The sequence below is a fragment of the Aureococcus anophagefferens genome (assembly GCF_000186865.1).
Source record: "Aureococcus anophagefferens unplaced genomic scaffold AURANscaffold_19, whole genome shotgun sequence".
In the NCBI taxonomy this organism is placed as follows: domain Eukaryota; class Pelagophyceae; order Pelagomonadales; family Pelagomonadaceae; genus Aureococcus; species Aureococcus anophagefferens.
The window spans coordinates 389975-414543 of record NW_008705579.1 but is presented as its reverse complement, the minus strand read 5'-3'; the positions used below and the strand labels follow the sequence as shown (position 1 = coordinate 414543).

The following is a 24569-nucleotide window of genomic DNA, read 5'->3' as shown; positions in this document are numbered from 1 at the left end:
ACCGCGAGCCGCTGGGCCTCGGCGCGCTGGGCCTCGGCCTTGGCCGCCGCCCGGTCCGCCGCGGCCCGGCGCTGGTCGCCGCTGTCCGGCGCGACGCGCCGCGACGGCCGGCTCGGCCGCGGCTTCGGCGGCGCGCTCTTGCTGGAGAAACGGAAGGCTGCCGGCTTCGCCTCGTCCGGCTTCTTCTTCCGCACGGCGTTGGCGAGGTTCACGGTCAGCGACACGCTCTTGACGACGGGCGTCACCCGCACCATGCTCGCGGGTGATGAGCTACCGCCCCATGGTCATGTTAGAGCGCCTTGTGCCATCGTGATGGTTTTATGAGATTTGTCAGCGGCATCGTGCCAATGATGCCGCCGGCGCCGAGCGCGCTAGCTCTGGGCGGGCTGCGACCAGTCCGCCCGTCGCGCCGCTGCCCGACGCGGCGGCCATGGCGCAGGCGGCGCCGCGCGGGACCATCGCCGGGCCGCGCGTGACCCGGGAGACGAAGATCCTCGAGTTCGCGCGCGGCCTCACGCCGGACCGGAGCCTACCGAACGAGGTCTACAGCGCGGCCTACCGCAGCGGCGAGGCGCTCAAGGCGAAGACGGACTACGCCGTCTTCCCCGAGGACGACAAGAAGTTCCTGCAGAAGCTCTTCGACCTGCTCGACGACGAGTCGCGGAGAGATGTTATTGCATGGTGCCGCGAGGCGCGCGTCGTCGTCATCAAACGCATGCGGAACCTGCTGAGCGAGGGCCTCCTCGTGCAGTACGGCATCTCCGCCGCCGAGGGCGAATTCCTGCAGCACCTGCACCTCCACAAGTTCCGCCAGCTCACGAACTCGACGGTGAAGCACCTGGGCATATCGGAGTACCGCGGCTACTCGCCGTCGTGGGTCGTGCTCATGCATCCCATCGTCTTCATGGACCAGGACCCGCGCGTGCTGTCGCGCTTTTCGCGGTACATCCAGGTGCTGCGGCTGCAGGACCTGCTCCGGGAGCGGCCCCCGGAGATGGACCGGGGCTGGCTCGACACCGCGCAGCAGATCTTGTACCTCATGGCGCCGAAGTCGATGTCGAACATGACGAACGAGGAGGTCTTCGAGGTGCTGAGCCAGGGCCAGCTGCGGTTCTACGCGAGCGGCGCCCTCGTGTTCCGCGAGGGCGACAAGCCCGACGGCTACTACACGTGCCTCCACGGCGCGGTCGCCGTGCACAAGAAGGCGACGGACGACGAGCCGCCGACGCCGGGCGACGCGAGCGACCCCCTCGTGCGCGACTACGGGCGGCGCGTCGTCGAGCTCAAGGCCGGCGCGGGCTTCGGGGAGGTGGCGTTCAGCGCCCACTCCGAGGGCCGCGCGGCGTCCATCGTCGCGACGGGCGACGCGGAGATCCTCGACCTCGACGACGCGACGGCGCGCGATTTCGGCCGCACGGTCTGCTTCGTGATCCCGCCGTCGACCTTCGAGCGTATTTATGGTGAGCGGAACAAGCTCTTCGACGTCAAGGTCGCGTGCCTCAAGTCGAACCTGCTCTACCGCCACTGGCCCATCGAGGAGCTCTACAAGATGGCGAGCCGCATGAGCCGCCGCGTCGTCAAGCCCAAGCAGCAGGTCTCGCGCGCGGACGCGTCCGAGGTCGTCTTCATCCAGACGGGCTCCCTCAAGATCTTCCGCCTGGGCGCCGGCGGCAAGGATTCGGCCATCGAGGTCGCGCTGTTGGGGCCCGACGACATCTTCGGGTTGGTCGAGATGATGGGCTTCTTCGAGGCGACGCGCTGGGCCGTCGCGCAGACCGTCACGGAAGTCTTCGTCATCTCCATGTCCATCGCCCGGGAGCTGAGCGTGCTCGACCCGCGGACGAAGGCGCTCGCATTGAAGGCCGTGACCGCGCGGATGCACTGGGAGGCCGTCTGCGAGGCGAGCTACGCGCAGGAGCACGTGTCGATCACGCCGGCCATGATGACCTACGCCAACTACCAGATCAACCCCGAGGGCGTGACCCAGGTCGCGAACAAGAAGAAGAGCGACACGAAGAGCCGGCGGGCCGAGGCGCGCGCGGACCTCGAGGACGTCGTCGCGAGCACGATCACGCTCCTCGCGGAGGCGGAGGTCTACGAGCAGCAGGGCGAGTACCTGCGGGCCGAGGAGATCATCGGCAAGTGCCACGAGATCTGCACGAAGATGCTCAAGCGCGCCAACGAGCTCGTCAAGAACGGCGACATGGACCGCGCGGCGCGCGCGCAGATCGCGACGGAGCTCAAGGCGCGCGCGAACCTCTGCGAGGAGCGCATGTCGAAGCTCGCCCAGGAGCGCGTGCGCACGCACATGGCCGAGGGCCGACTGCGGCGGCGCGAGGCCCAGGGCACCATCGTCCACAAGCTCGACGGCCCCGCGGAGCCGGGCGGCGACTCGCCGGGCCGGCGCCGCCACCACCGCCACCACCACGGCGACGACCCGGCGTCGTCGTCGCCGGAGCCGTCGCCGGACAAGGGCCGCCTCACGGTGAACTCGCACTGCGCGCGGCTCGACGCGCTCGCGACGAAGAACGTGAGCCGCGGCGGCGGCGCGGGCGCGAAGCGGCGCGTGACCAAGTTCGTCAATTTGAACGAGGCGCTCCTCGACAGCGACCACGGCAAGGCGGAGACGAAGAAGATGATCGACAAGTGGTCGAAGCGGAGCGAGCGGCGCCGCCTCGCGGAGGAGGCGCGCGACGGCGACGCGCCCGGGTCGCCGGCCGACGACCCGAGCGACGAGCGCGGCCATATGAACCAGGTGCACCGGGTGCTGAACCACCTCGAGGTCACGCCCGCGTCCGAGCACGGGGACTTCGCCGGGCGGCGGCGGCGGCGGCCCAAGGAGCCGGACGTCGTCGTCGGCGAGGGCCTCGCGCGGTCCATGGACATCATCAAGAAGGAGAGCCTGCTGAGCCTGGACCAGGAGCGAACTTTAGGCAGCTTCGGGCTGCCGACCATCGACCCCCACGTCCACCGGCCGAAGACGTCGACGCTGCTCCTCGCGCGCGAGGGCCGGCGCCGCGCGCGCGCCGCGGGGCTCCAGCACCGCGCGTCGAAGCCCCTGGGCGACCTGCCCGCGGGCGACCGGCCCAAGTCGTCGAGCTCGTCCACGGGGCTGTCGCTCGCGGACGACGGCGCGCGGCGGTCCGCGCCGTCGACGCCCGCGGCGCCGCCGGCGCCGCCGAGCCCGACGCTCGACGAGGGCGACGACCTGAGCGGCGCGCCGTCGCCCAAGGGCTTCAAGCCGCCGACGCTCTGCATCCGCAAGATGATCCAGCTCCACCAGGTCGCGGAGCGGCGCCTCCTCGCCACGTCCCAGCGGCGCTTCGAGCTCTACGAGAAGGCCCTCGCCGCGACGAGCCCGACGCAGTAAGCTTCGGGGTGCCCGTGAGCTCGGTTCGTGGATGGGCGGTCTTTCCGGGTACAAAGGGGGCCGTTACTAGAGTATCCTCCGGCCGCGCGGGCCGGGACGTGGGGCTGGGGGCGCGTCTCACTTGTTCGAGGGGTGCTCCGGGTGGCCCGGGTGCGCCGGGTCGTCGGGGTCGTGGACCGTCTGGTGGTGGAAGACGCCCTCGACGCTGTCCTCGATGCTGTGGAGGCCGTGGACGACGGCCTTGACGTCGTCGTCGAGCGCGGCGCCGACGTCCGCGAGGTGGTGGACCCAGTTGGGGATCTCGCCGACGCCGAGCTTCTGCGCGAAGGCGTTGCTGAAGGAGCAGCAGTTCTTGCGGAGCAGGTTGTAGGTCGGCCCCATCCACTCGGGCTTCATGGAGTCGAGGATCGACTGGACCTCTTTGATGGTCTTCTTGCAGTCGCCGAGGTAGATGGACTCGCGGTACGTGTGCATGGGGCAGGACTTGGGCTTGCAGGCGAAGATGCCGCTCTTGTTCTGGCGGCAGCCGCCGAAGGAGAACTCCTGGCCGTAGACCTCGATCGCGCCGTGGAAGACGCCGCCCTCGTTGAGGAAGTTCTCCACGACGTAATTGATCTCCTGGATGGCCTTGGCGTGGCCCACGGCGTAGACGTGCAGCGTCACGGGCGTCTTCGCCTCCTTGACCATCTCTTTGATGTCGTCCTCGCTCACCGTCGTGCCGCACCCAAAGGTCTCGACGACGGCCTCCCAGCCCGTCTTGTCGTAGGCCGGGCCGAGGCTCAGCTGCTTCTTCGGCGCGTCCATCGACTTCTTGGGGGCCGGCTTCGCGGCCATGGCGGCCATGGTGTGAGGTGTGGCGGCGGCGGGATGCGACGGCAGGGGCAGCTTCGGTGGCCACGGGACGATGGATTGTTAGAGCGACGGGAAAGATCGGCCCTTGGACGGCAACTCACATCAATGTTACCCGTGGCCAAAGCGCCTCAGCGTCGCTCTCTGTGCATTGGCCTCGCGTGGACGGCCGCCGGCGTCCGTCGTCTTTCCGGACTCGCAGAGCGCCCGGCGCTCCGGGGCGCGCAGACCTCCTTCGCGGCCGGCGCCGCCGCCGCGGCGCGCCCGGTGATCGAAACCGGGCGCGCGGCCGCAGGGACAAGCTAGCTGTATAGAAAATGGCGGCGTCGCGGACGGCGCAGCGGGCCCAGGTGAAGGATGCCCTCGAGGCCGCGCGCATGCGGCTCGGCGACACGTACTACGTGGTCTCCCAGAAGTGGTGGGCGTCCTGGCGCCAGTACGTCGGCTACGACCAGGGCCTCGAGGGCTCGCTCGAGCAGCTCTCCGTGAGCGGCTCCGCGGCCGCGGAGCCCGGCCCCGTGGGCAACGAGCCGCTGAGCTTCGCGTCGCCCGAGGGCGACCGCTTCCTCAAGGTCGGCCTCGTGGAGCACGACGACTACGCCCTCGTGCCCGCGCCGGTCTGGGCCGCGCTCGAGGGCTGGTACGGCGGAGGGCCCGCCTACCCCGTCCGCGTCGTCCAGGGCGCGTCGTCCGCGGAGGTCTACGTCGAGGTCTACCCGCTGCGCTTCGACGTGCGCGTCGTGGAGCGCGACGGCCGCGCGAGCGCCGCGGACCGCGGCGCGCGGCCCGTGCTCTGCAGCCGCTACGACCGCGTCGGCGGCTGCCGGGACCGGCTCTTCCGCGCGGGCCGCGGCGGCCTCGGCGACGAGCGGCGCATCTGGGTGCGGGCCGCGGCGGAGGAGGACTTCACGGGCGAGTCCGTCGCCGGCGAGCCCCGGGAGCTGCGCGAGGACCGCTTCTGGGGGCGCGGCGGCGACGACGACGCGCAGGGCGAGGAGCTCTGGCAGCTGCTCGAGGGCGACGAGTCGGCGATGATCGGCGGCGTGCCCGCCGTCTTCGGGAGCCGCGAGGCGCCGCGCTGGGGGGCTTTGGTCGAGTTCCGGAGCCCGTCGGCGCCGGGCGGCAACCGGCTCTGGCCGCGCGACGTCCGGAGGGAGCGGTGGCGCGCGCGGCTCAAGGCCGGCGACGTCGTCGACGCGCGCGACAGCGAGGGCCGCTGGTTCGACTCCGTGGTCGTGGAGGTCGACGGCTCCAAGGTCAAGGTCCACTTCCGCGGGTGGAGCTCGCGGTGGGACACGTGGGTCGAGAAGGAGGACCAGTCGTCGCTCCAGCCCCTCTTCGCGCGGACCGAGGACTGGCGCCGGCTGCGCGTCGGCGACGCCTGCGAGGTGCGGTCCGAGGACGCCAAGAAGCCCCTGTGGTACGAGGCGCGCGTCGTCGACTGCTCGGGCGACCGCGTCGAGGTGTCGACCGTCGCGCCGGGCGCCGCCGTCGCGCCGCGGTGGCTCGAGACGTCGAGCGAGCAGCTCTGCAAGATGGGGACCCACATCAAGAAGAGCCGCGCGTCGGCGGCGGCGCGCCACGACCGGGACCGCCAGCTCGCGGAGCACCACCGGTCCGGCGCCGATCCCGGCGGCGCGGCCTACGCGCGCGCGGATCGCCTCGCGTCCTCGCGCGCGGACGCGCGGCCCGCGCGGTCCCACGTGCGCGGCGCGCCGCCGGCGCGCGGCGCCGTCGGGCTGTCGAACCTGGGCAACACGTGCTTCATGAACTCGATGCTCCAGTCAGGGCAGGACAAGAGAGCGAAATTCCCAACTTCAAAGCCTCATATCTCGGCCGTTTTCCACTCGTTTCGGCTGATTTTTGGACGAGCGATCATCTCTTGGAACGGTCTCGAAGCGTGGATGCTTTTTCCGGAACGCGCGCGCGCGGAACACTCACGTTGAAGCGACGTTGAATCACCCTTGTCCTGCCCAGGCTCCAGTGCCTGAGCCACACGCACCCGCTCACGAACTATTTTTTGGAGGACGACGGCAACAACCGGCCGACCTTCCTCGACGAGATCAACGAGGACAATCCCCTGGGCGCCGGCGGCCAGATCGCCCGGGCCTACGCCGACTTCGTGCGCGACGTCTGGAGCGGCAAGTTCGCCGTCGTCGTGCCGACGGCGCTGAAGCGGTCCATCGGCACGCACGCGCCCCAGTTCAGCGGCTACCAGCAGCAGGACAGCCAGGAGCTCATGAACTACGTATTAGACGGCCTCCACGAGGACCTGAACCGCATCAAGCGCAAGCCCTACACGGAGACGCTCGAGTCGAACGGCCGGCCCGACGCCGAGGTGTCGCGCGAGTCGTGGAGCCGGTTCCAGATGCGCAACAAGAGCGTCATCGTCGACACGTGCTACGGCCAGCTCAAGAGCCACATCACCTGCCCGAACTGCAACCACGAGTCCATCACCTTCGACCCCTACCTGAGCCTCTCGTTGCCGCTGCCGGCGGCGAAGACGCGCCGCGTCGCCGTGACGCTGCTCAAGCTGCCCCTGGGCACGCGGCCGCTGAAGCTGGTCGTCGCCGTGCCCGCGCGCGAGACCGTGGGCGCGCTGAAGGACGCGCTCGTGGCGCTGGCCTACGGCGCGGACGCGCGGAGCGGCGGCGATCTGGATCTGTGCGACGTCTGGGGCCACCGCGTCTACCGGACGTTCGCGGACGCGTTCTCCGTGGAGCACATCAAGCCCAACGATGAATTGGTTGCCTTCGAGCTGGACCGCCGGGGCGCCAACGGCAAGCCCAAGGGCCGCACGGTGGACGTGCTCTTCGGCAAGGTCGCGGCGGCTAGAGGTTCCGGGTCCGCGTTCCGCGCGCCGGGCGCGGCGGGCGCGGGCCCGGCGAAGCAGTACGAGCTCTTCGGCTTGCCGCTGCGCGTCGCCGTGAACGACGAGGCGACGTGCGGGGACCTGCGGGCCAAGGTCGCGGCGCACTGCGCGCGGTTCGTCGCGTCGGGCGACGGCGACGCGTACCGGTGCTGCGCGTCCACGGCGTCGGGCACGCGCTTCGAGAGCGACCTGGGCGCCGAGGCCGAAGCGCTGCCGTCGACGGTGCAGACCGTGACTTTGGAGTGGTCCGACGAGGATCTGGCGGGCCGCGTCGACGCGTCGGAGCGCGACGCCGTCGACGACCACGCGTCCGCGCGGCGCCGCGACGACGACGGCGGCCGCGGCGCGGCGTCCATCGACGTGCTCGACTGCTTCCGGAAGCTCGCGGAGCGCGAGCAGCTCGGCGAGACGGAGCAGTGGTACTGCGCCAAGTGCAAGCAGCACTCGCGCGCGTTCAAGAAATTGGACCTCTGGTCGGTGCCGGACGTGCTCATCCTCCACCTCAAGCGCTTCCAGTACGCGCAGAACACCTACTTCGTGCACCGCCAGAAGCTCGACGACCTCGTGAGCTTCCCCCTGCGGGACCTGGACCTGAGCTCCCAGGTGCTCGGCGCCAAGGACGACCCGCGCGGCTGCCTCTACGACCTCTACGCGGTCTCGGAGCACAGCGGCGGCCTCGGCGGCGGCCACTACACGGCCACGGCCATCGACGACGCGACCCAGGTCTGGTAGTGCGTTCTCCCCGCGTTCGTTTTTTCTTTTTTTTTGTCTCGACGCGCGCCGTCCCCGCCGCAGCCACTATAACGACTCGCTCGTCTCGCGCGCGGACCCGAGCACGGTCGTCTCCAGCCAGGCCTACGTCCTCTTCTACAAACGAAAAGCCGCGGCCAGGGCCTAGGCCCCGCGCCGCGAGCGAGTCGACCCGCCCGCGCGCGACCGGCGCGCGCGCGGACCCGCGTCGAACACCGCCCGCGCGGGCGCGGACCACACCGCGCGCCCCGCGGGCGCCCTCTTGGCGCGGCCTCGGGCGACGCCCCGCTTCTCGGGGGTCGCCACGCGTTTTCACATAACCTCACTACGCCGCTTTCGGACTCGTGGTGGTGCGCTCCCGACCCCCGGCCAACCGAAAGCTCGACGGCCTGGAATCCGGGATCGTTGATGCCGTAGCTCGTTGCGATTATGTGCGCGCTAATAAATGTGACACGCAGCCGCGCAATACCAGCGTGGTAAAAACGCTTCCTGCGCCATGCGCCGCTTCAATCGGCGGCACCAGTCGCGCACGAACGGAAACGACCACTACGAGTACGTCGCGACGGGCCGCGAGCGCGTCTACTGCCGCATCCTGTGTTGCTGCATGACCTGGGAGCGCGGCCCGCGGCCGTACCGGGAGCCGCCGCCGGAGATCATCGCCGCGCGCAAGTCGAACTTCCGCCACGGCGCCGACGAGCCGAAGAAGAAGGCGCGCGGGTCGCGAATCGCGCCGGCGGTCGTCGACGTGCCGGACCACCCGCGGCGCCCGTCGCGCGGCCGGCCGTCGTCGCGCGCGCCGGACCATCCGAGGCACGGCCACGGCGACGACCCGCTGTCGCGCGCGCGGCGCCTCGACTGCTACGCCGACTTCGTCAACGGCGTCGACGGCGACGGGCGGCGAGACAACGGGACCGCGGCGCTCTTCGCGGCGGCGCACGTCGGCGACGTGGAGTTGATGGAGGCGCTCGCTGCCGCCGGCCTCTTCATCGACGCCAAGGGGCAACGGGATGAGACCGCGCTCATCGTCGCGGCCCGCGCGGGGAAGCTCGAGGCCTGCGAGTGGCTCTTCGACAAGGGCGCGAACATGGCCGCCGCGGACGTCGCGGGCCGCAACGCCGCGGACCACGCGAGATTCGCGGGCCACCACGACGTCGCCGAGGTGCTCCACCAGTACGGCTGCCCGAGCGTGGAGGTCATCGACTAAGAAAGCGCGCGGCTTTCGGTTACGCCCAGGGCCGCGCGTAGGCCGTCGCCGTCATGCCGCTGAGGAAGCCGTCGAGGTAGGACGGGTCCTGGCTGACGGCGAAGATGGGCGCGACGACCGTGCCGCGCCGCTCGTGGTCCGCGAGGGCCGCGTTCGGCCCCGCGCAGTACTCCGCGCGGCACGCGGCCGTGTCGTCGAGGAGGAGGAGGTGGAACGCGGACCGCGCGAGGTGGCGGAGGTTCGCGATGTCCGCGGACACGACGGCCTCCTCGTGGGAGCCGTCGACGACGAGGAGGTCGCACTTCGTCGCCGGGTGCGAGAAGGCGAAGTGCGGCACCGTGACCTCCGACGGGCCCCGGACGACGTAGAGCCGGTCGCCGAAGGCGTCCCGCAGGAACGCCTCGCCGAGGGGCGCCGACGGCTGCTCGTAGAGGTCGAACATGACGACCTCCGCCTCCGGGTTCGCGAGCAGCCAGAGCGACGCCGAGTGGCCCTCGTTGAACCCGACCTCGCAGATCCGTTTCACGCACGGCAGCCGCGCGGCGGCGACGTACCACCGGCGCGCGGCGGACGTGCGCCCCGTGTGGCCGAGGCGCACCTGGTCCGCCGACGCCGTCGCCGCCGTGACGCGGTCGTTGAGGTCGTCGAAGGGCCCGAGGTCGACGCCGCGCCACGCGCCCGACTCGGCGAGCCTTAAAACCTCCCGCCGGCAGGTCGCGGCCTCCTCGGCCGACGGCGCGTCGCTCTTCTTCTCCGCGTAGCCCGCCACGGACGCCATCGCCGGCGCGACGACGCGCTCGTGGCCCCGCTCCTCGATGATCTTGCGCGCCATGCGCCGGCCGACGCACTCGTAGCCGAGCTCGTCGGTCTTCGGCGCGTGGCAGCCCTCGCCCATGTTGAGGCCGTTCTCCGCCGCGAAGCGGATGGCCCGCGCCTCGAACGCCTCGCGGCCGTCCAGCGTGTCGAACTCGAAGGCGAGCCACCCGGCGCCGACGGCGATGTTCATGGCGACCATCTCGGCGCGGGCTGCCGCCCCAAAGGCGAGCGCGACGAGCGCCGCGCGTGGCGAAGCGGCGCGAGGCATCGCGAGTGATGCGATCGGCGACGATGATCAGGCTGCTGTTAGCGCCATCACGCATCCATCGTATGCCGCCGACTTATGTTGCAGTCGTCGTTGCTGCGGGGTCGCTTTTCTCGCGCCCGGGCATGTGAGGGGCTGTCGAGGTGTGCCAGCGCGTCTAGGACTGCAGCCTCACCGCTTCCTGCACGACCTGGGCACATTTTCGCAATGCAGCTTTGGAAGGTCAAGGGCTTGGCGGCGGCTGCTGGCGCTGCGACGCTCTGGGCCCTCTCCCTCAAACGCCGCAGCCGCGCCACCGCCAAGGAGGTCGCCGCGGCCGCCTGCGTCGCCCTGCTCTCCATACCCCTGCTGCGCCGGCTGTCGCCGCCGACGCTGCGCGAGGTCGTCGGCAGGGAGTGGTACGAGCAGCTGCAGATCATCAAGCAGGTCGTCGACGCGCTCGAGGAGAAGGTCTTCCTCGGCAAGTCGCCGCTGACCGAAACGTCGCACCCGCTCTTCGCGAACCTGAGCCTTCTGGCGCTGGTCGAGGACGCGGCGCGGCCGCCGCCGCGGCGCGCGGCCGGCGCGGACGAAGCGAAGGAGGGTCTGGAGATGATGAAGTACGCCTCGGCGGCCTACGGCGGCGCGTTCCTCCTCGCCCTCGGCCTCCTGACGCCCCGGGCCGCGAAGGACGCCGACGACTTCTCGTGCGCCTTCGCGGAGCGCGACGTGCGCGTGGCCCTCGCGGCGCACTGCGGCGCGCGCGACGTGCCCTACCTGCACCCCGGCGCGCCCGGCGTGCCGAGCCACTACGTCTGCCGGCGGCCCGACGGCGTTGTGGTATTGGGCATCCGCGGCACGTCGACGTTGAGCGACGCGCTCACGGACCTCGTCGCGTCCGACTGCGCCGCGGGCGGCGGCCGGGCCCACGCGGGCATCTTCCGCGCCGCGGAGGCCATCGCCGACGGCTGCGCCGCCGCCGTCGGCGCGCCGCGGCGGCTCGTCGTCGTCGGCCACTCGCTCGGCGGCGGCGCGGCCGTGTTGACGAGCCTGAGGCTCGCGGAGCGCCTCCCGGGCACGCGGGTCGCCTGCTACGCCTTCGCGCCGCCGCCGACGATCACGGCCCGCGAAACGCCGGCGAACCTCGCCGTGAAGACCTACGCGCACGCCGACGACTGCGTGCCCCAGCTCTCGCTCCGGTCCGTCGCCCTCGTGCTGCTCCGCCTGCTGGCCATCGACCGCCTCGACCTCGGCGTCGCGGCCCGCGTGAAGCTGCTCGCGGCCGGCGACGCCGCCGCGGCGCGCGCGACGTCCGCGAAGGCGCTCAGGCACTTCGCGCCGACGTCGAGCTTCCCGCTCCTCGACCACGTCGGCGACGAGTTCTTCCACCTCGAGGGGGGGGGCATCGTCGCGCGCGACGCCGCCGAGCTCCGCGGCGTCCGCTTCCACCGCCGCATGCTCGTCGACCACTTCCCCAACGCCTACGAGGCCGCGCTCGCCGCGGCCGCGGGGACCGCGTAAGACTGCAGCCAAAAAAAAAAAAAAAATCCCTCTCACACTTCGCCAAACGCTGGTAGCTACTGCTCCCCGATGTCAAGTTCACAAGTACTATGGGGCCCTGCTCTCGTCGTCCCACGCCCATAATGGGACCCCCTTCATCATCTCCGCCTCATACCTTTCTTCTTCATCCCACTCCGCCTGCCGTGCGATTTCTTCCTCGCGATCCACCTCTGCTGCGATCTCGTCGTGCTCCTGGCGAAGGCGCTCGATCTCGCGGCGGTCGCTCTCGGCAAGCTCCTCGAGGGCGGCGCGCATCGCAACACCATAGTCCTCGACGCTGGCGCGGCGCCATCCCGAGGTCCCGGATTCGGTGGCGTCGCGCTGGCTCGGCGCGGCCTCGCAACCGCCGCGCGCCGCGTCGACCCTGTCGAGGATTTCGAGGACGGCCAACGCGCCGCTGAGGTCGGGGTTTTGTAGAATCGTGCTCAGCTCGTACTGGCGATCTGCCCGCATGTTCGACTTGACCTCTGCCGCGCGCCATGCCTGCGCGTCCGCCTGCGCCTTTCTGTCGTGCTCCGTGACATGGTATGGGACAGCGCTGTAGCCTTCGCGAAGAAAGCGAAAGTCGCCCTCTCCGAAATTAACCTCGATTCTGCCAGAGACCATACTCATCGCGGGAAAGTATCCGCTCTCGAGGCTAACTTCGCTAAACGCGGGCTCGTCGTCGTCAAACCCGTTGACGCAGAAGCGGATCTCGCGGCACTCGAGGTCAAGCATGCACCCGACGACGGTGCCCACCTCAAACGGCTCGCCCTCATGCCGCCACCTCTCCTCCATATCGTGAAAGAAACAGCATTCGTCGACTCCGCCGGCGACCGAGTAGGAAAACTCGTCGTCCCCGCAGCAGTGATTCTGATCTGCAGAGAAACCTCTCCGCGCCCAGCCCAGACGTACGGACTCGCAAGCTTCCAAGATCGTAACCTCGTAATACCATTTGCCGCTCGTCAGCGCAACTTCGGGCAGCCCGACCGTCGCGAGGTACTCGCTATCGTCGCCTTTCTCCATTTTCCACGTGGCGGGACCACTCCCGCCGTTTGCCGCGGCCACGAGTGGCTCGCCGGGGGTCTCGAGGCAACTCTCGCCGTGATAGCTGCGCATGCCGGTGCATGGGTATATCCAGTGCAAAGGAAAATAGACCATCGAAATACCGCCGACAACCGTGAAATCTGAAAAATCCAGCTCCGTTTCGTAGCGTCGCTGATCGGAACTTTCCATGATCTCGTATCTAATCTTCCGCTCTCGCGTCAATGAGCTCCACATCTTGCCAAGCGTCAAGCCTGCGGGGGTTGGACGTCGTCGCGCGTAAGAAAGCGGGACGACGCTCCGCGCCGATCTCGCCGAGAGACATGCCGCGCTTCTCCAGCGCCGGGCGCTCGTCGCGGGCGAAGAAGACGAACGCGCGCCGCGGCTTTTTCAGAGCACTGAATTCCTTGTGGATGGCCTCCGGCGAAAGCATGCGTTGCTTCGCGGTGGGTTGCGGCTCCGCGTATTGCTTCTGGAACCAAAGCTCCTCGATCTGCACGAGTCCCGAAAGGTCAAGGGCTTGAAGCTGATCAGACGTATAGAGATGCGGCGCTGCGCGCGCGCAAGCCTGCTCCGCGGAGTCGCCGGTAGACTCCGGCTCCGGCTCGAGCCCCGACAAGAAATCTTGCATTGCCTCTCCGATGGCAGGCATGAAGTCCTTCCCCAGACGCTCGCCTCCGTCCGACTCCCCGAGGAGCTTCGCCACGGATCCCACCAAGACTTCGTTGTGCTCTACCGCAGAAGCAGTTTCCAGGTCGAGATTCCCGGCGAGGTGCATCAGCTGCACGACGTTCAGAACGGCGCGCTTCACCTCCGCGTCGGTCAATGCCGCCGGCTCGGGCGCGACGCCCTCGTCCTCGTCCTCGGCGTTGCCCCAGAAGCCCTGGGCGACCCACTCCTGTCGTATGGCCTCTGTCAAGTTCACCTCCGCCGCCGCCGGACTTAAACCTTCCGCCACTAACTTGTCGAAGACGCACGCAAAATAGTCGACCGCAGCCTTCTCGTTCTCTTTGTAGGGATGCTCACGCGGAAGACGGAGGAGCTCGTGAGGAAGGCGGGCGGGAAGCGGTGGTGCGCGCTGCTCACGGGCCTGTCCATCATGGCGGTCGTGCTCTTCTACCTCGTCGTCGCTGACGTGGTTCTGCAGCGCGTTCCGCAAGATGCGCCGCACGATCGTCTCGGCGCTCATCGCGCGCTGCGTCGTCGAGGTTTCAGAGCTCCAATTGGGGGGAGGCGCGCACCCCGATGGTCGCAAGCTTAGCCCATCGGGCTGCCCCTCAAGATTCAAGATGCAGAGATGATGCCAACGTTGCCAATGTGAAGCAGCTCGAATGCCGATGGAGCTTCGTCGCACGCTTCGGCGGTGCTTTTGAGCGACCTCTTGTTCACTCGAGGATCGACCATGATGATGCGCGCTTCCTTTGCGCTCGTGCTGCTGCTGAGCACAGCGCATACACTCGTGCCATCCGTGCGACGCCACGCGCCGCGCCGCACCACCGTCGCGCCTGCGACGCTCGCGCCGACCAGAGACGTGCCCGACGACGTGCTCGACGCCATCGGCAAGCTCGCGGGCATCACCGTCGCCATGCTCGCGGGCGACGAGGAGGCCGCCGTCGCGCTCGCCGGCGGCGCGGAGACGAAGCAGGAGACGATCGCGAAGGCGCTCGCGGCGTTCGACGACTGCTCCTCGGGCACGCTCTCGCGCGACGAGGCGCAGGCGCTCTTCACGTCGCTCGCGCGGTCCATCGTCACGGAGCTCGCCGAGGGCGCGAACACGCGGTCGGGCGCGCGGGCCCACGCGCGGCGCGTGCTCGCCGACGACGAGCGGGGCACCATCGACCGCGTCGCGTCGAAGCTGCTGCTCCTCGCGGACGCCGACGGCGACGGCAAGGTCTCGCTCACGGAGCTCGCGGGCCTCTTCGACGTCGTCCAGCGCGCGCCGCGCACGAACGTGTTCCCGCAGCCCCTGCGGGCCCTGGCCGGCAGCCTCCAATTATTGCCGCCGACGGAGGGCACGGACGTCACGAGCGCGCCTCGCGGCGAGGCGTGGCACGTCGGGAGGCCCGGCGACGACCATTCCCTGAAGACCATCGAGTTCGACAGGGGCCTGTCGGTGGTAGGGCTCGGGCGCTCCGCGGACGCGTCCGCCTACTTTTTGCCGGAGCTGGGCATCGTCTTCGACTGCGGCATCCACGTCAAGAGCATCAACCCGCTCACGGTCCTCCTCACGCACGGGCATCGGGATCACACCGCGGCGCTGCCGACGCACGCGCGGACCGCGAGGAAGATATTGGTCCCCAAGAAGCTCGAGGGCGCCGTGAGAAAGTTCCTGCTGGCGGAGGCGCAGCTGAACTACGGCTTCCCGCAGACCGACGAGGAGACCGTCGCAGCGCTCGGCGAGTTCCCCCTGCAGCCCGTGGAAGACGGCGACAAGATCCTCTTGGCCAAGGACTGCTACCGCTCGTCGCCGACGCCCATCGGCGTCGAGGTCTTCCGCGCGCCGCACAAGGGCGCGATCCCGGCCGTGTCCTACGGCGTCTACCGCGAAAAGGCGCGGCTCCGCGAGGAATACGCGTCGCTCCCCAAGTCCGAGCTCGGGCGGCTGCTGCGGTCCGGCGCCGACATCCGCGAAACGTACGAGCAGGGCCTCATCTGGTTCAGCGGCGACACGCGGATCGAGCTGCTGCGGGAGCGGTGGCGCGAGATCCTCCCGAAATATCGCACGGTGATCCACGAGGTGACGTTCCTCGGCGCGCCGTCGGAGTCGCTGGACGAGTCCACGCGTCGAAAGGGCCACACGCACTACACGCAGCTCCACCCCTGGATCGCCGCCTTCCCCAAGACGACCTTCGTCTTGGTGCACTGGTCCCTGCGCTACTCGCGCGACGACGTCCTCGCCTTCTTCGACGCCGAATACGGGGGCGTGCCGAAGAACGTCGTGTTGTGGATCTAACCTTCGTAAAACACGCGCTGCTTAGGCCGTCACGCGGACGTGGCCGTCCTCGCAGCCGAGGAGGAGCATGCGGCGCATGGGGAGGACCGCGAGGGACTCGATGGCGAGGTGGTGGCGGTGGATGCGGTTGCCCCGGTCGTCGACGAAGTGGCGCTTGTGCGCCTGGGACGCGTAGGGCGCCTGCGCCGTCGCGCGCGGCGGCACGTGCGTCGCCGCGACCTTGTGGCCGTTCGCCGCCAGCAGCAGCAGCCCCCCCTGGTCGAAGTGGAGCGCCTTGACGTTCGCCGCGTGGAGGCCGCCGCGGTAGTCGGGCAGCCCCCGCACCGTCGCGACGGCCCGGGGCTGCGCGCCGCGCAGGTCCCAGAGCGTCGCCGTCGTGTCCGCGGCCACCGTCAGCAGCTCGTGGCGGCCCACGGGCAGCTGGGCGACGACGGCGCTGTGGTGCGCCTGGAACGTCGCGAGCACCTTGCCCGCGCGGCGCTCGAGCACGGCGACGGCGCCGTGCTCGGAGCCCGCGGCGAGCCACGACCCGCGCGCGGACGCGGCGACGGACCGCGCGCGCGACCCGCCGCGCCCCCGCGCGTGGAAGAGGGGCTCGGGCGAGCTCAGGCCCGCGTGGGGCTCCTCCAACGCCGCGCCGGGCGTCGCGGGCGGCGCCGCGGGCGCCGCCGCGGCCGCGTCGTCGTCGCCGCGCGAATCGCGGCCCGGCTTCGGGGGCGCGCCGTGGTCGTCGGCGCCCTCGAAGAGCAGGGGCCACTCGGCGGCGGCGCCGTCGCGCGCGCGGACGTCGACGATGGACAGCGCGCGCTCCGCGAGGACGACGAGCTGCTGCGCGGACGCCGCGCCTGGACTCGCAGCCGTCGCGCCGCCCGCGCCGTAGCCCAGGGGCATGGGCGCCGCGTCGACGATGAGCTGGGACCCGGCGTCGGGGAAGGGCGCCCCGTAGGGCGCGCCCGGCGGCCCCGCGGCCGCGGGGGGCGCGGCCGCGGCCTGCGCCGCGGCGCGCGCGCGCGGCCACGCCCACCGCCGGATCGTCTTCGTCCGCTCCACGTCCCAGACGTCCAAATAGGCGCCGTCGCAGCTCCCCGCGCGCAGGCCGCCGCCGCCGCCGCCGCCGTCGAAGGTGAAGAGCGCGCGCACGGCCCGCCGCGCGCCGGACCGGCCGTAGGACGCGGCCGAGTAGCCGCGCGCCTGCAGCTCCGGCGGGTGGCGCCGCAGGCTCCAGACGCGCACGAGGCCGTCGCGCCCGCCGCAGAGCACCACCGTCTCCGCGGCGTCGACGGCGAGCACGCGCGCGCCCCGCGAGTCCGCGGCCGCGCCGGCCGCCGGCGCCGCGCCGCCGGCCGTCCGCGCCGCGCCCGCGACCGTCGGCGGCACCCAGGCCAGGGGCCGCGACGACACGGAGAAGCGCGGCGCCCAGGGCTCGTCGAGGGCCTCCCAGGGCCGCTCGTCGACGAGCGTCGACCGCGGGTACGCGCCCAGCAGCCACAATCGCTCGTCGCGGATCGCCGCGGCGTTCGCGCCCTGCGGCTGGAGGCCCTTGACGACGGGCTCCGGGGCCTTCGCTTTCTGCGGGGCGTCGCCGGGCTTGTCGTCGTCGTCGTCGTCGCTCGAGTCCGCGCGGGGCTCGCCGTCGTAGGTGTCGACGGACTGGCGCGGGTCGAAGTCGCCGCGGAGCGACGACGAGTGCGTGAGCACCTTGACGTGCAGCGGCCGCGACGACCGCGCCGCGGGCTTCGGCGGGCGGGGCGCCCGCGCGGCGGCGGGCGCGGCCGCGGACCGCGCGTCGCGGAGCCGGTGGAGCTCCATGCCCTCGGAGACCTGGTTCTCGACGACGGACTGGACGCGTTGCCGCCGGCCCTCGTCGAGGACCGCGGGCGCGCGCGGGGGCCGCTTCGTGCCCAGCCGCTCGCCGGGCGACGTCTGGTGCCGCGGCGGCGGCGGCGGCGGCACGCGGGGCGCCGCCGCCTCCGCGCTCCGGGCCCCGCGGCCGAACGCCTCGTCGTCGACGGTCACGTCGTCCGGGTGCTCGCGCCGCCGCCGCGGCTCGGCGCCCGGGGGCCCGCCGAGGCGGTCCGCCGTGCGCGTGAGCCAGTCGAGGCCCTTCTCGAACTGGTCGTGGCCCCAGTCGAGCGCGCGCTTGTGGAGCTCGTCGTCGTCGCGCGCCGCGCCGCCCGGCGGCGCGCGGTCGCGCGCGGCGTCGTCGCCCGGCAGCGCCTCGCCGAGCAGGCCCCGCGCCGACGGCGCGTGGCGCCGCATGGTCTCGATGCCCAGCGTCGCCGCCAGGGGCGTGTAGAGCTCCGTCGCGACGTCGAGCGCGAGGCGCTCCGCGAGCTCCGAGACCGCGCCCGGGAGCGCCGCCGCGGACGCGCGCAGATGCGCAAGCTGGCCGAAGAAGCGGTCCACCTCCGGCAACAAATGCTTCGTCGACGCCGCGGGCCCAACCGCCAAGCAGACGAGGCTCACGAGGCTCGCGACGTCCGTGAGCGCGCGCTTCGCGGCCGCGACGCTCGCCGCGTCGGTCAGCGTCGACGTCGTCGGGAGCAGCGCGCCTAACAGGCGCGGCAGCGGCACGGGGGGCACGTCGACGTAAAAGTGGAGCACCGTCGCCGGGGACAACGCGCCCACGAGCGACCGTAAGACCCGGATGATCTCGAGGAGCGCGCGCCGCGCCGCGCCGTTGTGCGGATCCGAGAGCGCGCCCTCTAAAACCGCCAACGCGCCGCGCCCGTCCAATAGCGGGCTCAGCACCGCCGGCGCCACGGCCTCGGCGCCCAACGCGTCGCAGAGCTCCACGACGGCAAAGACGCGCGGCGTCGGCGCGTCGCCCAGTGCGGGGTCGTCGTGGAGCTGCTCGCGGCCGAGATCCGCGACGACCGCGGGAAGCACGAGCCGCGCCGCGAGCGCCGGCCCCAGGGCGTCGCGCGACGCCAGGCGGCCCAACGCGCCCGCCGCGGCGACGGCGACGTCGCCCGCGCCCCGCGCGACGTCGCACAGCGTGGGCACGAAGAGCTTGGCGAACGCGCGCGCGCCGCAGCGGTCGACGACGCTCCGAAACACTAAGTCGCCGTAGCGTAAGAACGTCGCCGGCGCCTCGCCCTCGAGCTGGACGACGGCGTCGACGAAGGCGGCCACGCGCGGCGCCAGCGCGTGCGCCGCGGCGCCCTGGCCGATCTTGGCCCCGACGACGTCGACGAAGAGGCACAGGTCGTCGGAGCTCCCCGCGCGTTTCTCGTCGTCGTCGTCGTCGCTCTCGTCGCCCGCGAGGAAGCTCCAGCCCTTGGTGTCGTCGAGGCACGCGAGGTAGTGGGGCAGGCAGAGCAGCGCGCCCGCGAGTTCCAGGTCGCCAAACGCGTCGAGGCTCCCCAGGACGGCGTCGACGGCGTCGCGCGGCGTCGCCGCGCGCTCGACGGCGGCGACGAGGTCGTAGGCTTTGGCGAAGTGGCTCGGGAAGAGGCACGGCGCCGCGTCCTCGTAGTCCGGTTTTCGCCGCCGCGCGTCGTCGTCGTCGTCGGACGCGGCCGGCGGCGCCGTCGCCGCTATCCGGTCGAGCGACGCGCGGCCGGCCGCGAGCGCCGCGGCGGCGCGCCGCACGGGCGCGGGCAGGGGCGCGACGGCGCAGGGCGCCGGCGCCGCACCGCCGCCGTCCGGCGCCGCGCCGAGGTAGAGCTCCAGGAGCACCGCGCCCGCGGCCGCGGCGTCCGCGGCGACGGCGCCGTCGAACGGACGGACCGCCGGCCTCCTCGGCGGCCGCCGCAGGGGCGCGTCGACGTCGCCCGCGACGGCGTGCGCATCCCCGAACGCGTCGAAGGCCAGGCGGCGCGACGCCGCGGGCGCGTCCGCCGGCGGCCGCGGCGCGTCGACGCCGCGCGAGCTCGCGGGCTCGAGCCGCAGGAACGCCTCGAGCGCGCGCTTCTCCCGGTCCGCGGCCCGCGCCGCGGCGTCGCACGCCGCCCGCGGCGCCACGGCGCGCCGCGGGTGCGGCGCGGCGAAGAGCACGGCCGCGCCCGGCGCGCGGTGGTCCACGCGGTCGAAGAGGCTCCGCGGCCGCTCCCTCAAAGGCGCGTTCTTGCGCTCGACGGCCGCGGCGCCGACGAGCGCGTAGCCGAAGGTCACGTCGATCCAGGCGTGCAGGTTCGACGACACGGCGTCGGACTCGAGGAGCGCCCGGTGGTAGGACACGAAGTCCTCCGGCGACGCGCACCACCCGGGCACGCCGAGGTCCCGGAGCCGGTCGCCGTGGCGGCTCTTGAACACGGACGGATCGCAGAAGAACTCGGGGATGGCCTCGTCGGGCGTCCAGGCGTACAGGCGCTCCACCGTCGCCGGGTAGTGCTCCGCGACGAAGTTCGCGCGGACGACGCGGCGCAGCACCGAGATCGGGGTGATCCGCGCGAGATAGATGCACAGCGCGAGCTCCGAGAGCCCCGGCTCGGGCACGTGGTGCCTCGACGCGCCGTAGGTGCGATCCAGCATGAGGTCGCCCTTGTTCAGGCGGAATTTCGTCTTCGATAAATCGCGCCAGTGGTCGTCCCCGTCGCGGCTCTTGAGGTCCGACACCCAGGGGAAGACGAAGTGGTCGTTGTTGAGGCAGTTGCCGCGGCCCGCGGCCTCGTTTAATAATACGAGGTACTCGAAGTTCGACAGCGAGCCGTCGACCCAGCGCGCGACGACGGGCTTGCGGTGCAGGGGCGGCCGGCAGAGGGGCGCGTCGCCGGCCGCTTCGCCCGCGACGGCGGCGACGCGCGGCAGCGCGCGGAGCCAGAGCCGGTCGCTGACAAAGAGGCTCCGCGAGTCGACGCGGCCGCCGAAGGCGACGCCGGCGCCGTGGGCCGCCATGAGGCAGCGCAGGAGCTGGTAGGCGACGAAGCGCAGCTGCAGGTCCACCGCGCCGCGCGACCCGCCGCCTGGGCAGCAAAAGGGTGCGAAATTCCCAACTTCAAAGGCTCCTATCTCGGTCGTTTTCCGCTCGTTTCGGCTGATTTTTGGACGAGCGATCATCTCTCGGAGCGCTCTCGAAGCATAGGTGCTGTCTCCGAAACGCGCGCGCGCGGAACACTCACGTTGAAGCGACGTTGAATCACCCTTTTGCTGCCCTGCCCGCCGCAGAGGCCCGCGAGCGCCGAGCTCCGGAGCACGCCGCTCTTCGCCCTTAGGATCCGCCGCAGGCTCGCGAGCTGCGGGTGCGCGCTGCAGCCGCGCGCGCCGCTCCCGTCGCCGACGGCGCCGAAGCGCAGGAGCGGCAGCAGCGACGCGCCGCCGCTCTGGCCGCGCGCGCCGCGGCGCCGCGCGGCGACCGCGCGGAGCGGGCCCGCGCCGCGGAGCCGGTCCGCGCCGTAGAGCCGCTCGAGCCCCGCCCGGGCGACGGCGGCGGGCGCCTCCTGGACGCAGACGAGCGCGACGCGCAGCGTCGCGTCGTCCGCGAGCTGGCCGCTCCCGCCCTCGCTGTGGTCCAGCAAGGCGTTGGAGGCCTCGTCCTCGTCCGGTTCCTCCAGAAAGGCGCACTGGAGCAGCAGCGCGTCGCCGTCGTCGTCGTCGGCGCTCGCGGCGGCCACGCGGATGGCGTGAACGCCGAACAGCCGAGCTGCATAATCACGCTCGGCGTCGAGAGTGCTGAGAGCCATGGGCTCGAGCACTCGCCTCTCTCACGACCTTGCCTCGACTCGGTCGGCTTCACCATGGCGGACGCGTCCCCGATACTCGTCCTCGAGCACGCCCGCGCGGTGTTTAAAGGTACGCCGCGCGCGCGTCCGGGGGCACAGACAGGGAGGCGGCCGGCGCGAGCGCTCACTCGCCGGGCCGGGCCTTGTGGTTCGTCGTGTGCTTGGCCGCGGGCGCGTTCCCCGCGGAGCGGAGGTCGTCGTTGGACGCGGAGGACCGGGGCGTGAACGCGGACCGCGGCGAGTAGAGCGTCGAGATGGACTTGGCCGGGTCCGGGCTGAGGATGTAGTCGTCGACGACGCCGCGGCGCGGGCTGCGGAGCGCCTCGAGGCGGATCCGCGGCACGAAGGACGGCGGCGGCCGGTAGGAGAACTCGACGTGGTTCGGCGACCTCGGGCTCGCGCAGGACCAGGCCGTGTAGTCGGACACGGAGGAGATGACCGTCTCCGGCGAGCTCAGGGCCGACCGCACGGAGTGCGTCGCGCGGTCGCCGCCGTCGCGCAGCCAGTCGCGCTCGCGCTGGCGCGACCGGTCGTTGATCTCGTCCTCGCGGTCCGGGTCGACGTCGGGCCCAAAGTCCACGAGGCGGTGGAAGGGGCTCCGGAACGACTCGGCGAAGGCCGCGGGCGCGTGGCCGACGACGACGGCCTGGACGCCCGTGCGCTCCTCGAGGTCGTCGAGCACGGAGAAGTTGAGCGTCGGCGCGCCGTCCGCGGGCCGGCCCTCGCGCGTCGAGCCGACGACGCCGAGACCGAAGGACACCTCGGGCACGGGCGCGCGGCTCGGCCGCGGCGGCGGGCCCGCGGGCTTGCCGGCCTTCTCCTCGGGCTCCGCGGCGTCGTCGCCCTCGGCGGGCTTCTCGACCTTCTTCGGCGCGTCCTTGCGGACGATGGGCACCTTCTTGCCCCGGCCGCCCTTGGACGTGACCCAGGCGCCGTAGGCCGACGAGAACATCTTGTCGTTGGGCGCGCAGGCCGACGCGTGGAGCCGCGCGAGCCGCTCCGCGCGCGACTTCTCGTTCGCGCCCCGCAACAGGCCGTTCGCCGCGGCCGTCGGCGACTTCGCCAGGGCCTCGTCCTCGTCGCGCTTCGACTGGAGGATCGACTCCGTGAAGACGTCGACGCCGCGGTCGTCGCGGGGCTCGAAGGTCTTGGCCGCCGTCTTCTCGGGCTCCTTCGGCGGCTCCGGCGCCGCGGCCGTCGACGTCGTGCCGAGGCTGCCCGTGGCCCCCAGGCTCGAGTCCGAGTTCACGGACCCGCCGTAGACGGCGCCCAAGCCGTAGGCGTCGCGGGCGAGGCCCTCGAGCTCCGGCTCCTCGTCGTCGGGCTCGTCGGCCGCGCGGCCGCCCGAGAACGCCTCGGCCGCCGCGCCCACGGACGCGCTCAGCCGCCGCGACATCTCCGTCAGGTGGCTCAACGCGGACCGGTTGTCGACGCGGAGCTGCGACGGCAGGCGCTGGAGCGCCGCGATGGTCCGCGCGAGCTCCGAGTCGGGCTCGTCGTCCGGCGGCGGCGGCGGATGCGGCAGGTCCGCGTCGCCGGGTCGCGGCGGCAGCGCCACGTCCTCCAGCGACGACCCGCGGTCGCGGCCCGGCGCCTCGCCGTGCTGGGCCGCTAGGAGCTGGTGCTTCTTGTAGTCCAGCAGCAGCTGGAGCTCCTCGATCTCGCGGATGCTGATGCCGTCGTCGCGCGCGGGGCCGTGCTCCGCCGCGAGGACGCGCTGGAGGCTCGTCCGCAGGGACGCGTCCGTCTCCTCGGGGGCGGGCTCGGAGCCGGCCCGGTCGCGGGCCGGGGGCGGCGCGATTTCTTCTTTGGCCTTGTGATCCTCCTTGGGCGGCTTCCGGTCCGACGAGCCGCGGTCCGCGTCGCCGCGGCGGCGCCGCGGCGCGGACGGCGACAGGGGCTCGCCGTCGGGCCCCGCGGGCGCGGCGTCGACGCGGATGTCGCTCACGTGGCGCCGGTGCACGGCGGACCGCGGGCTGCCCCGGCTCGCGGAGCCGTCGCGGACGGACGCGGACCGGTCGCGGGGCCGCGGCTCCGCGTCCGCGCCGTGGCCGCGGCTCCCCGGCGCGGACCGCGGCCGCGGCGGGTCGGTCTTGTCCTTGGGCGCCTTCTTCTCCGCCGCCTCCTTCTTCTCGTCGCCCGCGAGGTGGCTCGGCAGCCGGGAGGGCACGTGGCTCGCGCCGTTCTGGGGCCGCGGGCCGAGCGCGCCCTGGTTGAGGCCCGCGGTGATGGACTGGAGCTCGACGTCGTCGACGTCGCTCTCGGGCTCGTCGTCGTCGTCGTCGTCGTGCTTGAGCTCCTCCTCGACGATGGCCGCGGACGCCGCGGCGGCCGCGGCGGCGGCGCGGTCGCGCTCCTTGCGCTCCTTCGCGCCGAGCGCCTTCTTCTTCTCGTCGCCGCCGAGGCCCGCGGACGGCGACTTGCGGCTCGAGCTACTGTAGGGGCTCGGCGACTTGCGCTCGCGGCCGCCGGCGCCGGCGGCCTTGGCGCCGACGGGCGACGCGCGCCAGGCCTTGGCGCCGCCGGACTTGTTCTTGCTCGACGACCCCTCGCCGGGCGCCTGGAACGCGGACCGCGGGCTCTTGATGGACGCGTGGTAGATGTCGCTCGCCGTCTTGGCGCGGCCACCGCTGCTCCGGCCGAACTGCTTCTCGAGGTTCGGGCTCGGCGTCCGGGAATTCGCGGGCGACCGCTTGTGGTGGTGCGTCGGCGAGCGCCGCTTGTCCGACGCGACCTAGAGGGTTGGTGGTTGGAGTTTTGCGCGCGAGGTGTGTGTCGCGCGGGGGGAGGCGCGCGCGGGTCGTCGCGCGGCGAGGGCCCCGGGTCGGACGCGGCGCGCGCGCCTGCAGGCTCAAACCGTCCGACGGCGACTTGACGCGGCGGCCATCGGGGCCGAAGCCCCTGTCGACGTTGATCGAGTGGATGCCCTTGATCGGCCGCGACGACATGGTTTTTCTTCGGGGGCGGCTCCCAGCCCGAAGTGCACGAGCTGGGCCTCGCTCCCGGCTACCGGCGATGTGCTGGATTCCCGGGGGTTTCGGGCGGCGCGATTTGCCCCGAGACCAGTTTTTTTCAGGTCGAGCACGTGCAGCAGTGCACGGCCTTCAACCGAGGAATTGCTGGGAGGCGGATAGCGCCTGGTCGCGTCGCGAACAGACGCGGGAGGGCGACGCCGTCCAGCGTCTCGTCCACGCTTCAGAGAGCCTCGAGCGGCTCGCCACACGTCGCAGGCTAGGATTACAGCAACTCATGCTTCAACATTGTT

The 24569-nt window shown here is 71.9% G+C and overlaps 5 protein-coding genes across 5 annotated transcripts; 2 read left to right on the top strand and 3 right to left on the bottom strand.

The window, feature by feature from the left end:
• Positions 1-3634: 3634 nt before the first annotated feature.
• On the bottom strand, positions 3635-3949 carry AURANDRAFT_7483 (hypothetical protein; the record flags this gene model as incomplete). Its single annotated transcript, XM_009041146.1, has 1 exon — positions 3635-3949. A coding segment is annotated over one exon (315 nt), but the record flags the coding sequence as incomplete, so codon positions are not given.
• A 1997-nt stretch (positions 3950-5946) lies between these two features.
• AURANDRAFT_38275 (hypothetical protein) lies at positions 5947-8176 on the top strand (the record flags this gene model as incomplete). The annotated part of the gene is made up of 3 exons (XM_009041217.1): positions 5947-6002; positions 6197-7822; positions 7887-8176. 3 exons carry the CDS (start codon positions 5986-5988, stop codon positions 7987-7989), a joined length of 1746 nt encoding a protein of 581 aa, XP_009039465.1.
• An 888-nt stretch (positions 8177-9064) lies between these two features.
• AURANDRAFT_66075 (hypothetical protein) lies at positions 9065-10129 on the bottom strand (the record flags this gene model as incomplete). Its single annotated transcript, XM_009041145.1, has 1 exon — positions 9065-10129. The coding sequence occupies one exon, from the start codon at positions 10127-10129 to the stop codon at positions 9065-9067; it is 1065 nt and encodes a 354-aa protein (XP_009039393.1).
• Positions 10130-10333: 204 nt separating this feature from the next.
• On the top strand, positions 10334-11626 carry AURANDRAFT_66074 (hypothetical protein; the record flags this gene model as incomplete). The annotated part of the gene is made up of 1 exon (XM_009041218.1): positions 10334-11626. The coding sequence occupies one exon, from the start codon at positions 10334-10336 to the stop codon at positions 11624-11626; it is 1293 nt and encodes a 430-aa protein (XP_009039466.1).
• A 4022-nt stretch (positions 11627-15648) lies between these two features.
• Positions 15649-24454, bottom strand: AURANDRAFT_72120 (hypothetical protein; the record flags this gene model as incomplete). The annotated part of the gene is made up of 4 exons (XM_009041144.1): positions 15649-20548; positions 20716-21254; positions 21433-24038; positions 24148-24454. The coding sequence occupies 4 exons, from the start codon at positions 24250-24252 to the stop codon at positions 15663-15665; spliced, it is 8136 nt and encodes a 2711-aa protein (XP_009039392.1).
• Between the last annotated feature and the right edge of the window lie 115 nt (positions 24455-24569).